We start from the raw sequence: 14220 nt of genomic DNA on the forward strand, positions 1-14220 counted from the left end.
GGCCCAGAACCCACCCCCCCCCCCCCCCTTTTTTCTCGCCCCCCCCCCTTTTGTGGGCCTTTTCCCCCCCCCCCCCCCTTTTTTTACCCCCCCCCCCCCCCCCCCCCCCCCCCATCGTAGACAAGTCTCATTTTCTATGCCGTGTGATACCAAGAGCCTTTTTTCCTAGTGGGAAGTCTGTGCCTCAGATTCCTTCTGTTCCAACCCATCCCTCAAAGTGCTGCAAACATCCTAGTTTACATATGATTATCACACATATGGCTCAAAACTCCCCCATGACCTCCTATTGGCTGCCTCCCAGACGAAACTTGGAATCTGCAAATAAGCCAGCTACACGCCTGTCCCTCCCCTGCCCTCCATACCCAGCTGAAGTCATTTCTCCCAATTTCCCCCTCGTCCCCCTCTCTGTCTCATTCAGTCCATTTCTACACCACTGCTCTTGCTGGTTTCCCCTCTGGGAAGACAGACCCTCGGAACTCCCCTCCACAGTCCGCTAGCGGCCCTTCTTCGAGACCAGCTGTATGTGTGCATCACCCCTCCAAGACTTCTGTCTTGACTGATTCTTCCCCGGTTGCCTGTGATTTACGTGCTCCCAATACTTTGAATGAAACAACCATTTTTCTTCCCCAATTATCTGTCACGCCTTCGCTTCTGATTCTGGTTGTTTTTCACACGAATGCCTTGTCTCTCCAATGTCAATTTCTCAGAGACGGAGGCTAAGCCTCCATTTAGTCTCTGGCCTCCAGAGATTCTTTGGTCCTTGTCGACGGAGTGCCTGAGGAGCTCTCACCCAGATTGGAGATCCAAAGCCGCTGGGCGATCCACTGGAGAATATCACTGCCTGCAAACCAGAGGTATTTGGCCATCATCAGAGTTTCCCAGCCCAGCCCCCGACCTCCACACCCTCCTCCACGCTGTTACCCCACGGGGTCTCCTCCAGGCTCAGCTGTGATCTCATCCCTCATCGGCTCAAAACTTTCAGGGCCTCCCCTCCACCACACCCCCGTCACTATGTTCAACCCAAAACCCCACAACCCATAATTCAGGGTCGTCCACGATCTGACTCCGGCCAGATTTCCAGCTTAACATCCCCCCACACCCTCAATCTTCACCTCTCTTGTGGTGCTTATTTCCTTACCTTACAATAATTTGTGCATATGGACTAGTGTTTATCAAGTAGGAAGTAGAGAGCCTAAGTCTGAGCCCTGAAAAAAACCAGACCCAAGGCATGCTGCCTGTGGGGCTCCAGATGGAGCCTGGTCACATGAAGGGACATCAGAGCCAGGGATGGGAGGAAAAGTGGGAATGAGCTAAGGGTAGGGGATGGCTCTCCCCGGCTCCCAAGTTCCCAGGCAGAACTCTGAGGAGTCCAAAAATTCAAAATTCAGACCTGGCCTCTCAGGTCATTGTGAAAGTACTCTGGTCGAAGCAGGAGGGTGGGACATATTCTAGTAATACTCTGTGACTTGATTTATAACTTCAGACAATGGAACGGGAATACCACTTGCAGTCAGGCCCTGGGCTCGGCAGGTCTTAGGGGCCAGCCTGGGAACAATAATGCAGAGTGAAGACTGGTGCGGGGAAAAAAAAAAAAGCAGGTGAGGCAGACAGGGATGAGATCAGGCGAGATCAGGAGAAAAGAAGCACCCCCTCCCGCCCATCTCCCAAGGATTCAGATTTATCTAAGGGCCAAAGCGAGCCAAGTTCCAAAAGCAATCCAGAACTGTTGCAGGACCCCAAGGAGCTGTGTGGTTCCTCCTCAACCTGGGCCCTGCACCCCTTTAGTGGAACAGACTCCTTGTACGAGGAAGGCAATAGTTCCCCTGAAGAAAGATGAGATGTCCTAGAAGGAACCACCCTTCACCAGACACCGTCTGGCAAACAGCAATAACCACATTTTCCAGCAACTTCACAGGCCAACCTTGGACCCCTGCCTGCATGAGAACTGGCCCACAGCACACACCAAGAAGGAGGATCCGGGTCTGAGACCCCACTGCCCGTGTCCTTGTGGCTGGACTGTTGCCCGTGATAGATACTTCCCTCTTCAGAGCCAGTGAAGGGGCATTTCTTCTGGGGCCTTCCAGGGAAGGCCCTTATCACCCACTCACACACTCTCTGGGCTTAATTACCTGCCCACAGCATGACTTAGGATGGACAACCTGTAATTCTTACCTTCCTATCCATGCCCTGGGGCACAAACATTCAGACATTATCTCTGTCCTTGTAACATGCCCACCGTTCTCGCTTCCAGTGGGTTCTCGTCTATTGTTCTTAGTTTTATTCACCCCTGGTTGGCTGTTCTCAAGCAAAAGCCTTCATCTAAAATCCTCCTTAAAATCCTAGGACTGGATGTTTTAGACTTTCCACCCCAGGTTTCCTTGAATGCTACTCGGGAGGCATGTAGACCGAGATAGAGAGAGAGAGAGAGAGAGAGACCCAAGCAGACAGCAGTTTGATTAGCGCTCTCCACCAAGGAGCCGAGGGTTTTCTCATCCACTTGACTGCTTCCCGAAATAGACCAAATGGGATTACAGAGCCACCGGCATCGGCACCACGTGGTCTATGCTAATAGCGTGGCAGCCTCCGCGTCAGCCACCGTCATCCCCAGAAGTCCTGGGTCACCTGCCATCTGAGGAGTTAGAGACTGATTACCCGGTTTGCTTTTATTAGTGCTGATGCAGGACCCAAGGCTTCTCCCTGAGACCCGTTCCAGCGGCAGCTGAAATTCACCCACACAGGAGGAACAAGAGAACACATGGCAGGGTCGGCCGCCTCGGCCAAATCCAGGAACCACGGGCGCCCCGTGTGCAAGGAAAAAGAGCAGCTTATGCGCACTGACAGTGGGTAAGGGTATGGACACTGGAGTCACACAGCTGGGATCAGATCCAAGCTCGGCCACGTGTGAGTGTAGTGACACGGGGACACGTTGCTGAGCCTCTCTGCTTCTCCATGGCCCCACCTGCAAAATGCGGATGGTCGTGTCTATCCCTAACTTTGTTGTGGGTGTTAAGTGACACAGTGTGGGGAATCGCCTGCTGTCACCACACATCAAGCATCCATGCTTGCTGACCACGTGCACAGTACTATCTCACCTAACACCCGCCATCATTCTCGTAGACAGGGATTGCAAATCCTGCTTTTTTTTTTAATGTTCATTTATTGATTTTTAAGAGAGAGAAAGAGAGAGAGTGCACAAGCGGGTGAGGGGCAGAGAGAGAGGGAGAGAGATGATCCAAAGCAGACTCTGCACCGTCAACGGAGAGCCCGACGCAGGGCTCAAACTCACGAGCTTTGAGATCATGACCTGAGCCGAAGTCAGATGCTTAAACCGACTGAGCCATCCAGGCGCCCCCCACTATTCCTGCTTTTAAAATAAGAACACTGAGGCAAGGGCTACACGGCTTGAAAAAGGCACCTGAAAGATTCAATCCCAGGTGCCCCTCGACGTCCAGTGTTCTCTGCACAGCGCTAGGCCAGCACCGGCTCACGCATTCAGCAAACTTCTGTTAAACCTCCCCCCACTGCCTGACCAGCAGCTCTGCTAAGCACTGGGGTTACCCAGGTGAGAAAGATGCGATGTGAAGGCTTCCCAATCCAGTGGAGAATCCAGGCCACAATTAATGACAACCAGGAGCGGAGGGGGGCGGGGCAGGGATGCCTTCGGAAGAATGGTCCCCGTTCCCCCCCCCCCCCCCCCCCCCCCCCCCCCCCCCCCCCCCCCCCCCCGTACATCTTAAAGGCTGGGAGGAAGCAGGACCACCCTGAGCAGGGAGTCTGCCCATTTATTCCTGCTCTTTGGGCGCCTGTGCTACACTGGTTCCTAGCCTCTCCCGGGGGTGGCTCGTCAGTTTCCTTTTCTTCTGTGAGCTACTCTGTTCCGTTCGGGTCAACTGCTCTTTTGCTCCAACCAGCCAGGTTGGTCTTCTGTGGCTTGCACTCACGGAAGCCTGCATGATACACTGATGGTGGGGGCACTCTTTCTTCCAAGCAGATAGAAAGGGAAACAGGACAGTGTCAGCCAGCTTATCTCTGCCAGGACCAGGGCACCTCGAGTGAAAAAGAGTGAGGTCGTGGCGGGGGGAGAGACTGAGGGTTCACAAGGAGCAGAACAGAGTGGTGAGTCCCAGGCTTGTGCTTTGAGAAGCTGTCTGTTTCTGCAGACACTATGTCTCGGTAGGAAACACGCTCTTGACCGAAAAACCAAAATCGTACGACATATGCGACCCATTAATCAAAATTCATTCTTCTTTTGTGGTTCGGTCCCTTCTGCCAATGTCCTCAAATGATGCCCCTTTATCCCACATCCAGAGAAAGGAGACACTGGCGCCATCCCGTGGGGTGGTTAAAGAGGATGCCAGTATATTCAGATGGCTAACGGATGCATGAAAAGATGCTGAACGTCACTCATCATCAGGGAAATACAAATCAAAACCACAATGAGATACCACCTCACACCAGAGTGGCGAACATTAACAACTCAGGGGGCGCCTGGGTGGCTCAGTCGGTTAAGCGTCCGACTTCAGCCCAGGTCATGATCTCACGGTTCGTGAGTTCAAGCCCCGCGTCGGGCTCTGTGCCAACAGCTCGGAGCCTGGAGCCGCTTCGGATTCTGGGTCTCCCTCTCTCTCTGCCCCTCCCTAGCTCACACTCACTCTCTCTCTCTCTCTCTCTGTCAGAAATAAATAAACTTTAAAAAAAACTCAGGCAACAACAGATGTTGGCAAGGTTGCAGAGAGAAAGGATCTCTTTTGCACTGCTGGTGGGAATGCAAACTGGTGCAGCCACTCTGGAAAACAGTATGGAGGTTCCCCAAAAAATTAAAAATAGAACTACCCTACCCAGCAATAGCACTATTATATCCTTTATCTAAAGGGTACAAAGATGTTGATTCGAAGGGGCAAGTGCACCCCCAATGTTTATAGCAGTGATATCAACAATAGCCAGATTATGGAAGGAGCTCAAATGCCCATCGACCGATGAATGGATAAAGAAGATGTGGTATGTATACACACACACACACACACACACACACACACACACACACACAATGGAATATTACTTGGCAATCAAGAAGAATGAATTCTTGCCATTTGCAACAATGTGGATGGAACTAGAGTGTATTATGCTAAGCGAAATAAGTCAGTCAGAGAAAGATAAATATCACATGATTTCACTCATGTGTGGAATTTAAGAAACAAAACAGATGAACATAGGGAAAGGGAAGGAAAAATAGGATAAAAAGAGAGAGGGAGGCCAACCATAAGAGACTCTTAACTACAGAGAACAAACTGAGGGGTGCGGGAGGGGAGGGGCTGGGAGGACGGGCTAAATGGCTGATGGGCATTAAGGAGGACACTTCTTGGGCTGAGCACTGGGTGTTATATGAGTCACTGAATTCCACTGCTGAAACCATTATTACACTGTATGCTAACTCACTTGGAGCCCAATTTTTAAAAATTAATTAATTAATAAAAAGAGAAAGATGTCAGCGTGAATCAGACCAGGGTGGAACAAAGACCAATTTATTTCTGCCAGATAGTATTTTTCTTCCTCATGCTACCTGATTTCATCAAAACAAAGCAAACAGAAAGCGGCAGTAAAAGCTTTTTAAATGACCTCCCGGGAGGGATGGCTTCACAAAGTGCCCCATTGGTTCTTTTTCTCCTTTCCTTTCCGACCCCTTCCTCAGAAGGAGCCTGTGGTCCAGGAATCAGCAAACTTCCTCTAAAGGGCTATACATATCTTCACTTCGGGGGGCCATAATTCAGTCTCTGCACAACTGTGTAACTGTCACTGTGGCGTAAAAACAGCCAAAGATAAAACACAAGCAGGGACGTGGTTGCGTCCCAATAAAACTTTATGTGTAAACACAGGCCACGGGCTGAACTGGGACCTTGAGCTCTAGGCCACCATTCCCTGCGTGTGGATGGTTCGAGGCCAAGACTGAGTGAGTCACAGGATACATTACCTGTCATGGCATGAGGGACACTGGTGACCAGGACCTTCTGGTTCTGCATCCTGACCCCCGTCTCTGGGTTCTGCATGTCCTTCACCAACGCTTCAATCTGCAAAACAGAACCCAAAAAGCTGGCTGACCAGAACCGTTTTTCTCACAGACACAAGCACCCTCGCCGGGATGGGGAGCCCAGAGAAATGCGTTCTGACTTGGAGACGCTGCGCAGGCCTAAGAGAGAAGGTGGCACTTAGCAGAAGGGGATTTTCATGGACAGAAAGTGAGAGGACAAGAGGAGCCGAGGCACAGGAGGACGACAGTGCCCGGGGTGAGAGAGGGACAGAAAACAGGGGCAGACGAAGCCGGAACGACAGGTGGGAGTCAGATCACAATGGGCCTCGAATGCCATTCCCGGAGCGTGCATTTTGCTCCAGCAGTGACTGCTGGAGAGGAGCGTCATCCAGCCCACGTTTGCGAAGTGTGGTCCACGGCGGACAGAAGAACACTGAAGCATGAAGAAGTTTGCCAGGGTGGGCGCAAGTGGGGACATCCATTTGAAGCTAACTGCAACGGTCCAGGCAAGAAATGGTGGGGCTCCCATGCTTGCCACTTCTGCCTCGTGGTCTCCTCTCAGGAGAGCAGCCAGGGTGAGTCTATCAGTTATTCTGGAAGATGTCCCTCCTCCGCTCAAAACCCTGCAAAGGCTATTCCACTCAGAGGCAATGGCAAAGTTCCCCTACTGCTCTAGTGGCCGGGACCCCTTCCCCCGTGACTTTTCTCCTACCGCTGCCCACCTGGCTGCCTCCCATCCAGCCACAATGGCCACCTTGCTGCTTTCTGGCCATGCCAAGAATATACCAGCCTCCCGCCCCGGGGCCTTTGCTCTGGCTAGTCCCTGTGCTTACACCACTCTTCCCAAGAACCTACGTAGCTCACTCGCTCACCACCTTCTTCAGCTAACATTCTCGGGAGGCCTGAGACCATCCTACTTAATGCTACGACTTTGAACTCCACCCCTGGCATTCCTGACCTCCTACTCGCTTTTTCTATAGCACTCAGCTTCTAACCGAGGAAACTATCTACCTAGTGATTACATTGTTTATTGCATGATTCCCTTGATCCTAGAAAGTAAGTTCTTCAAGGGCAGGTCTTCTGTCTGTTATTGTCTGAGGCTGTATTATGACTGCGTGGCATAGAGCCTGACACACAGGTGATACTCCATAAGCGACTGATGCATGAGTTAATAAATAAATGAAGACAGCGGCAGGAAAGATAATAGGAAGGCGTGGCTTTTAGAGCCCTAGTTAACTCGAATGAACCGTACTTGCAAGTGATTGACTTGTTCAGTGAGGGGGGCAAAGTCTGTAACTCCTGTGATCAGAGTTGCCAGTTACCCAAATAGAAAATGGAGAAAATGGAAAGGAAGGAGCACCTTCTGGAAGCAAACGCTTCTGCTTTCGAACGTTGACCGAGCTAGCCAGAGGGTCAGGCAGGGGATGGGAAATGAAGGCCTCAAGTTCGAAAGAGATAAAGGTCAGAGATAAGAATCAGTCGTGACTATCGAAGAGAGATTGAAACAAACAGAAACAGTGAACTGTCCGAGGAAGAATGAACCGCAGGAAGACAGACACAAGGACACCCCTGGTGGTCTTTAGAGTACTTTTTAAACTGTTATTAAAAAAAAAAAATAGTCTTCCACTTGGAAAAATTAAACAGAAGTAAAGTCAACTGAAGGATATTTTAAAACAAACCGGATGGGTTGGCACAGTTTAGAAAAGGCAACCCGGAGGGACGGGCTAACTGGGCAAGGGGCATTAAAGAGGACACCTGCTGGGATGAGCACTGGGTGTTATATGTAGATGAATCACTAAATTCTACTCCTGAAATCATTATTGCACTATGTGCTAACTTGGATGTAAATTTAAAAAAAATTTTAAATTAAAAAAGAATAAAGTGGAGCTATAGGAAAAAAAAAAAAGACAACCCAGGTGTTTCTCTTGTCAATGTTTACGATGGGAATTGACGAAGCCCATGCAGAGGTTTCGAGCTCCATGTTCCCCCAGGAAACCGCTTACTCATGAAGAAACCATGTATCCCCAAGCCTGCCAGGTGCTTGCAAGGGTCCGTCAGTCGCTCAACAACCAGCCAGGTGGACTCAGGAAAACCAAAGATAAGGCGACGTGGCCCCTGAGCCCACGGAGTGCACCGTCTGGCACAAGGATATCATAGGACAACACGGGAAGTGTGATGGCAAAGGTGAGTTCCTGGGATCATGAGGACACAGTAGTGCCAGGAGGGATCAGCAGCGGGGACTTTCGGAGCGAGTCTTCAAAAGACGATAGGAACCAGGGATCAGAGAGGGTGGGGGAAATGGTGGGCCATGGCATTCCAGGCTCCGGGAGCAGCAGGAGCAGGAGCATGAAATACGAAGGAAGGAACAAAGGTAGGAACACAGACCTTTCCTGTCCTTCTGTGGCCAGAAGCCTTCCCCCCGCCCACAGCCCGCTGTATCCTCATGAAGGGCTGCATCTCAAACCCAACCTGTCTGCATCCCAACCGCCACCCAAACCGAAACAGGTCACTGGTCCACCCGCTTCCCCTCCATTTCACTAACTTGGTTATATCATCGTCCTCCCGCTTTTTAATAAAATAACACTCCCCCACTCTGTGCAGCCCTTCATCACAATTACCTTTTAGACTCTGCTCAGTGCTTGCAGTGAGTGCAAAGGGAAGCCCGCGATTCTGGCAGCTTCGTGGGGTTTCATTTCTCTACCAACGGCAGGATTTCACTTAACCTCTCTGAACGTCCCTCCTGGACCATAAATGGGGACACTGATAGTATGTGCCCGAGTAATTGACACAGTTTTGTAATCGCTTAGCATCTCATTAAGTAATCATGCAAAAAATGCTTTACGAGGCCAGACAAATGTTATAGACTCGTAAAGATGTACAATAAGCATGAAGATATATACTTTGTCAGGAGACGTGTGTGTTAGTGGTTATGGTTTGAATCAGTAACAGCAGCAGCTTTCATAGAATTAATGTATCTTTGAAACTCGGCACGCAGGGCTGTGTTCAGATGCCCGGGAATAAAAACCCTGCTCTACTTACCGTGCAAATGCAGGTATTTATCGAGCATTACTAAGCGCCCAGCACTGTGGGGGGTACAACGAGGTAGAAAACATACTCCAAGTCCACGGAGGATTGAGAAGACACGTGTATAAAAATAAAAGGGTAACTAAGATAAATGCTAGAGATCTGGGTGCAAATCCCTGCTCAATATACAAGCCAGGTCAATTGCTACATTTCACTAAGACTCATTTTTCTGTAACCTAGAGATGACAATAATACAGAGACGACAAAAGTACCTATATCATCAGAGGGATGTTGCAAAGATTACATGAGATGAAGCGCTTAAAGCACTTGGTATCATGCTATGCACAGAGTGTTCAGTAGACAGCAGTTGCAGGCTGAATTAGGCACCAAAAAAATAGGCAAGGTGCTGACTGGAATAGGAAAAGAAATAGCCAGGAAAAGAAAAGGAAAACTGAGAAGATCCCCCCCACACACACACACACACACAAAAAAAAAAAACATAGAGGGTGTATAGGAAGGGAGGGATGGCCTGAGAAGGCCCCAGGGTTCTCTACACAGGGAAGCGAAGAGATTGAACTTGGCCCCCTCTTGCACAGTTGGCGGGAATGCAAAATGGTGCCGTTGCAGTGGAAAACAGTATGAAGGTTCCTCCAAAAATTAAAACTAGAATTCCCAGCAACCCCGCTTCCCGGTACACATTGAAAAGACTCGAAGCCAGGATCTCGAAGAGATATTAGCACTGCCGGGTTCGCTGCAGCATCGTTCCCAACGGCCAAGATGGGCCAACGGCCTAAACGTCCATCAGCAAGTGAACAAGGCAAAGGGTGCCACAGACATACAATGGGACATTAGTCAGCCTTTACAAAGAAGGACATCCCGCGGTATCCCACGATAAGGATGCGCCCGGAGAACACGTCGCTAGGCGGAGTAAGAGCCAGTCACAGAAAGACGGCATGATCCCACTTACGTGGGGTACCCAACAGGCAAGTTCATAGAATCAAAGAGTGGAATGGTGGTGCCAGGGGCTGGGGGAAGGGAAATGGGAGCTGGGTTGCCAACCAACAACTATCAACTGGGTTGCCAACCAACAACATGCAGCTCCTCTGCATGGAGCTGGGTTGCCAACCAACAACTTTCAGTCAAGCAAGGTGCATAAGCTCTGGAGATCTGCTCTGCCATATTGTGTCTATTAACAATAGACGGTTGTTAACTATGCTGCTTGTGCACTCAAATTTTAAGAGGGGAGTACTCCCGGTAAGTGTTCTTACCATAATAAAGTAAAACTTTTATTTTTTTAAGCTTATTTCTTTATCTAGTGGGGGGAGGGAAGGGGTAGAAAAAGACGGAGAGAGAGAGAGAATCCCAAGCAGGCTCCACGCTGTCAGCACAGAGCCCAATGCAGGGCTCGAACTCACCGCCCGTGAGATCATGACCTGAGCCGAGATCAAGGGTCGGACGCTTAGGCAACTGAGCCCCCCCAGGCGCTCCCACAATAAAATAAAAATTTTAAAGAGAAAGTGATAGACAGAGATTGCACCCAGCTGCATCGGAGGTGAAGGGTCACACAAGGGAGCAGGACTGAGTACGAGCTCCATCTGCCCAGACACTTTCTCGGCTCACGGATTGTTCCAGAACAGAAACTATCCGTTTCCGCTCCAGTCAGAGCTGCCATTCTTGGCCTTCTGCAGCATCAGGCCCTTGGCCACTGCCTAGAGCCTGCAGTCGTGAGGGAGCAAAGGGGTGAACCCAGCAGGGTGTTGGAGGGACCGAGAGGAGGCCGCTTCTTCTGGACTTGGGGGACCCAGGAGCCGTGCGCTGCGGGGGTCACTCCTGCAGTTCTCAACCCACTGTGAGCCTCAGATTTATATGCTACTCCAAGAAATGCCTGATTTTCTGGTGTGAGGGCTCAGGCCTCCCCTCTCTCACATTAGCTGCCAGATGAAATCCCATATTTATTCACAAAAAGTCTTAGACGGGGCACCTGGGTGGCACAGTTGGTTAAGCGTCCCAACTCTTGATCTCAGCTCAGGTCATGATCTCACGGTTCCTGGGCTGGAGCCCATGTCTGCACCATCACGACACAGTCTCGTCGGGATTCTCTCTTTCTCTGCTCGTCTCTCACTCCTGCGTGTGCGCACTCTCTCTCTCGCAAAATAAATAAACTTTTTTTTTAAGTTTATTTATTTGCCCTGAGGGGTGGTAAGGGCAGAGAGAGAGAGGAAGAGAGAGAATCCCCAGCAGGCTCCGTGCAGATAAACATGGGGCCCGATCCCACGAACCGTGAGCTCACGACCTCAGCCAAAACCAACTCTTAAGACCTCTTAAGACCTCACTCTTGACCAACTGAGCCATCCAGGTGCCCCTGAAAATAAGTAAACTTTAAAAAAAAAAAAAAACTCTTGCATGAGACAACAATGTTTCATAAGAACAGGGAGTCGAGACATTGGAGAAGAAATAGAAATTGCCTTATGAGTTAGAAATCGGATAGAAAGTCAGCAGATTGGATTCCTTCTCTTCGCATTTAAAAAAAAAAAGGCTAGTTATAAAGAGTTTGAAAATAATCTTCAGAGGAGGAATAATGAGAGTTATTTTAAAAACACAATGAGGGGAGTCACATTTCTTTCAGGCAGGTATGTCACCCGTCACAGAAAAGAAGGGCTGGTGGGAGGAGGGCACAGCACGTGAACCTCGAGAACATTCTGAGGGAGTTCAGGCCGCTGAAACTCCACTCGATTTGCCTCAGACTTTTCCTCATATAAATTCCTCCGAGGGGGCTCCCCAGTTCTCGAAGGAAACTCTTGAGAGACTCTGCTGTGGGCTGATTTGTGAACCCCGAAATTTGTATGTTGAAGCCTTAACTCCGAGTACCTCAGAAGGGGAATGTACTTGGGGGACAGGGTCTTGAAGTGGTAAGTGAGGTAAAATGAGGTCGTTAGGGGGGCCCTAATCCAAGAGGGTTGTGTCCTTATGAGAAGAGGAGATTAGGGGCACCTGGGTGGCTCAGTCGGTAAAGTGTCTGACTTCGGCTCAGGTCATGATCTCACAGTTCATGAGTTCAAGCCCCGCGTCGGGCTCTGTGCTGACAGCTCGGAGCCTGGAGCCTGCTTCAGATTCTGTGTCTCCCTCTCTCTCTGACCCTCCCCTGCTCATGCTCTGTCTCTGTCTCAAAAATAAATAAAACATTAAAAAAAATTTTTTTTAAATATGTTTTAAAATTTAAACTTTAGGGGCGCCTGGGTGGCTCAGTCAGTAAAGTGTCTGACTTCGGCTCAGGTCACGATCTCGCGGTTCGTGAGTTCCAGCCCCGTATCAGGCTGTCTTAATGTTAGGGTAGAGCCTGCTTCAGATGCTCTGTCTTCCTCTCTCTGCCCCCCTCCCCCTCCTCTCTCTCTCTCTCTCAAAAAAAAAAAAAAAAAATTTTTTTTAAAAACCAAGAAGAGGAGGAGATTAGGACACAGACACGTCCGGAGGGAAGACCACGGGAGGACACGGGGAGAAGGCGGCCGTCTGCAAGCCAAGGAGAGAGGCCTCAGAGGAAAACCAACCGTGTCCGCTCCTGGTCTGGGATTTCTAGCCCCCAGAGCTGTGAGGAAATAAATCTCCGTTGCCACAGAGCCCATGGCACTTTGTCACGGCAGCCCGAGCAAACTAGCAGACGCTGGGCTCTAGCATCCACCCCGAGAGAAAAACCCCTTTGCGCATCGCGGAGGAGAGAGAATCCCAGTCGTTTCCAGGTTCTCCAGAGAGCGGGCGAGAAGCCCTTGCCTTTCAGCTCCAAACGGCTGCCAACTCTCACACCTCCCCCTGGTGTCCCGTGGGCGTCCCCCGGGGCTGAGGCACAGGCCAGCCCTCCCCACCTGCAAATGTCAAGGCCAACGCCCAGCCAGACTCCGCCAGATCCCGTTCCTGGGCACAGACAAAGGCAGCACAGCCAGGCCGCGCTGGCACCCCTCGCCCCGTGACCCCATGTCGGGGGACAGTGTCGGGGGCGGGAGGTGAGGGCGTGGGCCCCACGTTTCTTCTCTCAGGAGCCGTCGTGCTGCACTGTGACTGCCAGCGTGCCAGGGAACCCCGACATCACAGAGGAGCAGACACGACGGCTTTGACGCCCCGACATCCCACCCTCCACGCCCACGCCACTCCTCACATTAAGGAGCTGTCACTCACTGTGCAAGATCTCCGGGGCTGGAATTTTCCTTGAAGCCGGAGAAGGCTCCCAGGGGGATGATAATAATCAGTCCTTGTCTCTACAAAGACGGGCAAAATGAGCCAGAACCATGGGGGTGTTGTGCTAACAGACAAGAAGGGGCTCCTGCTAACACGCCTGGCCACACAGAGGCCTGCTGACCCCCGCCTTCTCACGCGGGGTCCCGCACACCCTCACGAGCGCCACACCCTCATCGGTACTCAAATCCTGCTCTGCCCACGCTGGTCAACAGCCCAGGAAGCGGGGCGCCTGGGTGGCTCAGTCGGTTGAGCGCCGACTTCGGCTCAGGTCACGATCTCGCGGTCCGTGAGTTCGAGCCCCAAGTCGGGCTCTGTGCTGACCGCTCAGAGCCTGGAGCCTGTTTCAGATTCTGTGTCTCCCTCTCTCTCTGCCCCTCCCCCCTTCATGCTCTGTCTCTCTCTGTCTCAAAAATAAATAAACACTAAAAAAAAAAAGAGTCAACACTTAACCAACTGAGCCACCTTAGCGCCCCAATATCAATATATTTTAAGTGCAACCGGGGTAGAGAAGCACTCAGACCCTCAAATCAGAATCGTCTTTCTAGACATAAACCGAGTGGCTTTAAAACAGCAAACAGCTTCTCGCTGAATGCAGAAGGCATCAAACTCCTCACGCCAAGTACAAAGCCCCCAGTTCTGGGCCCTCCTTACCTGCCAGCCTTCCCATCCGTCAACCTCCCGCTGTCCCGACCCCTGATGACCCCCCCCATACCAATGTGACACTTCACACATCCGTGTGTTGTACCTGCCTAAAAACTCACTCATCTTCCCATCCTCCTGGCAAAGAAAACTAACTTCTGGTAGCTCAGCTCGGTTGCAACCCCCTTTGTGAAACCTGTCCTGATTCCCCTCACCCCGGGCAGAACTGACCATCCCTCACACTGTGTGAGATATATATGTGTGTGTGTGTGTGTGTGTGTGTGTGTGTGTGTGTGTGTGTGTGT

The 14220-nt window shown here is 50.8% G+C and overlaps 1 protein-coding gene across 2 annotated transcripts in view; it reads right to left on the bottom strand.

Moving 5' to 3' along the window:
* Positions 1-14220, bottom strand: part of RGS9 (regulator of G protein signaling 9) — a 69888-nt gene that overhangs the window by 52674 nt on the left and 2994 nt on the right. For both annotated transcript variants that reach the window (XM_049637690.1, XM_049637691.1), the window contains exons 2-3: positions 5969-6065; positions 791-841 (exon numbers count right to left, since the gene is read on the bottom strand). In XM_049637690.1, coding sequence (XP_049493647.1) covers positions 791-841; positions 5969-6065 — 148 coding nt within the window. The remainder of the gene's footprint in view (positions 1-790; positions 842-5968; positions 6066-14220) is intronic.

Source organism: Panthera uncia, chromosome E1 (assembly GCF_023721935.1).
Source record: "Panthera uncia isolate 11264 chromosome E1, Puncia_PCG_1.0, whole genome shotgun sequence".
NCBI lineage: Eukaryota > Metazoa > Chordata > Mammalia > Carnivora > Felidae > Panthera > Panthera uncia.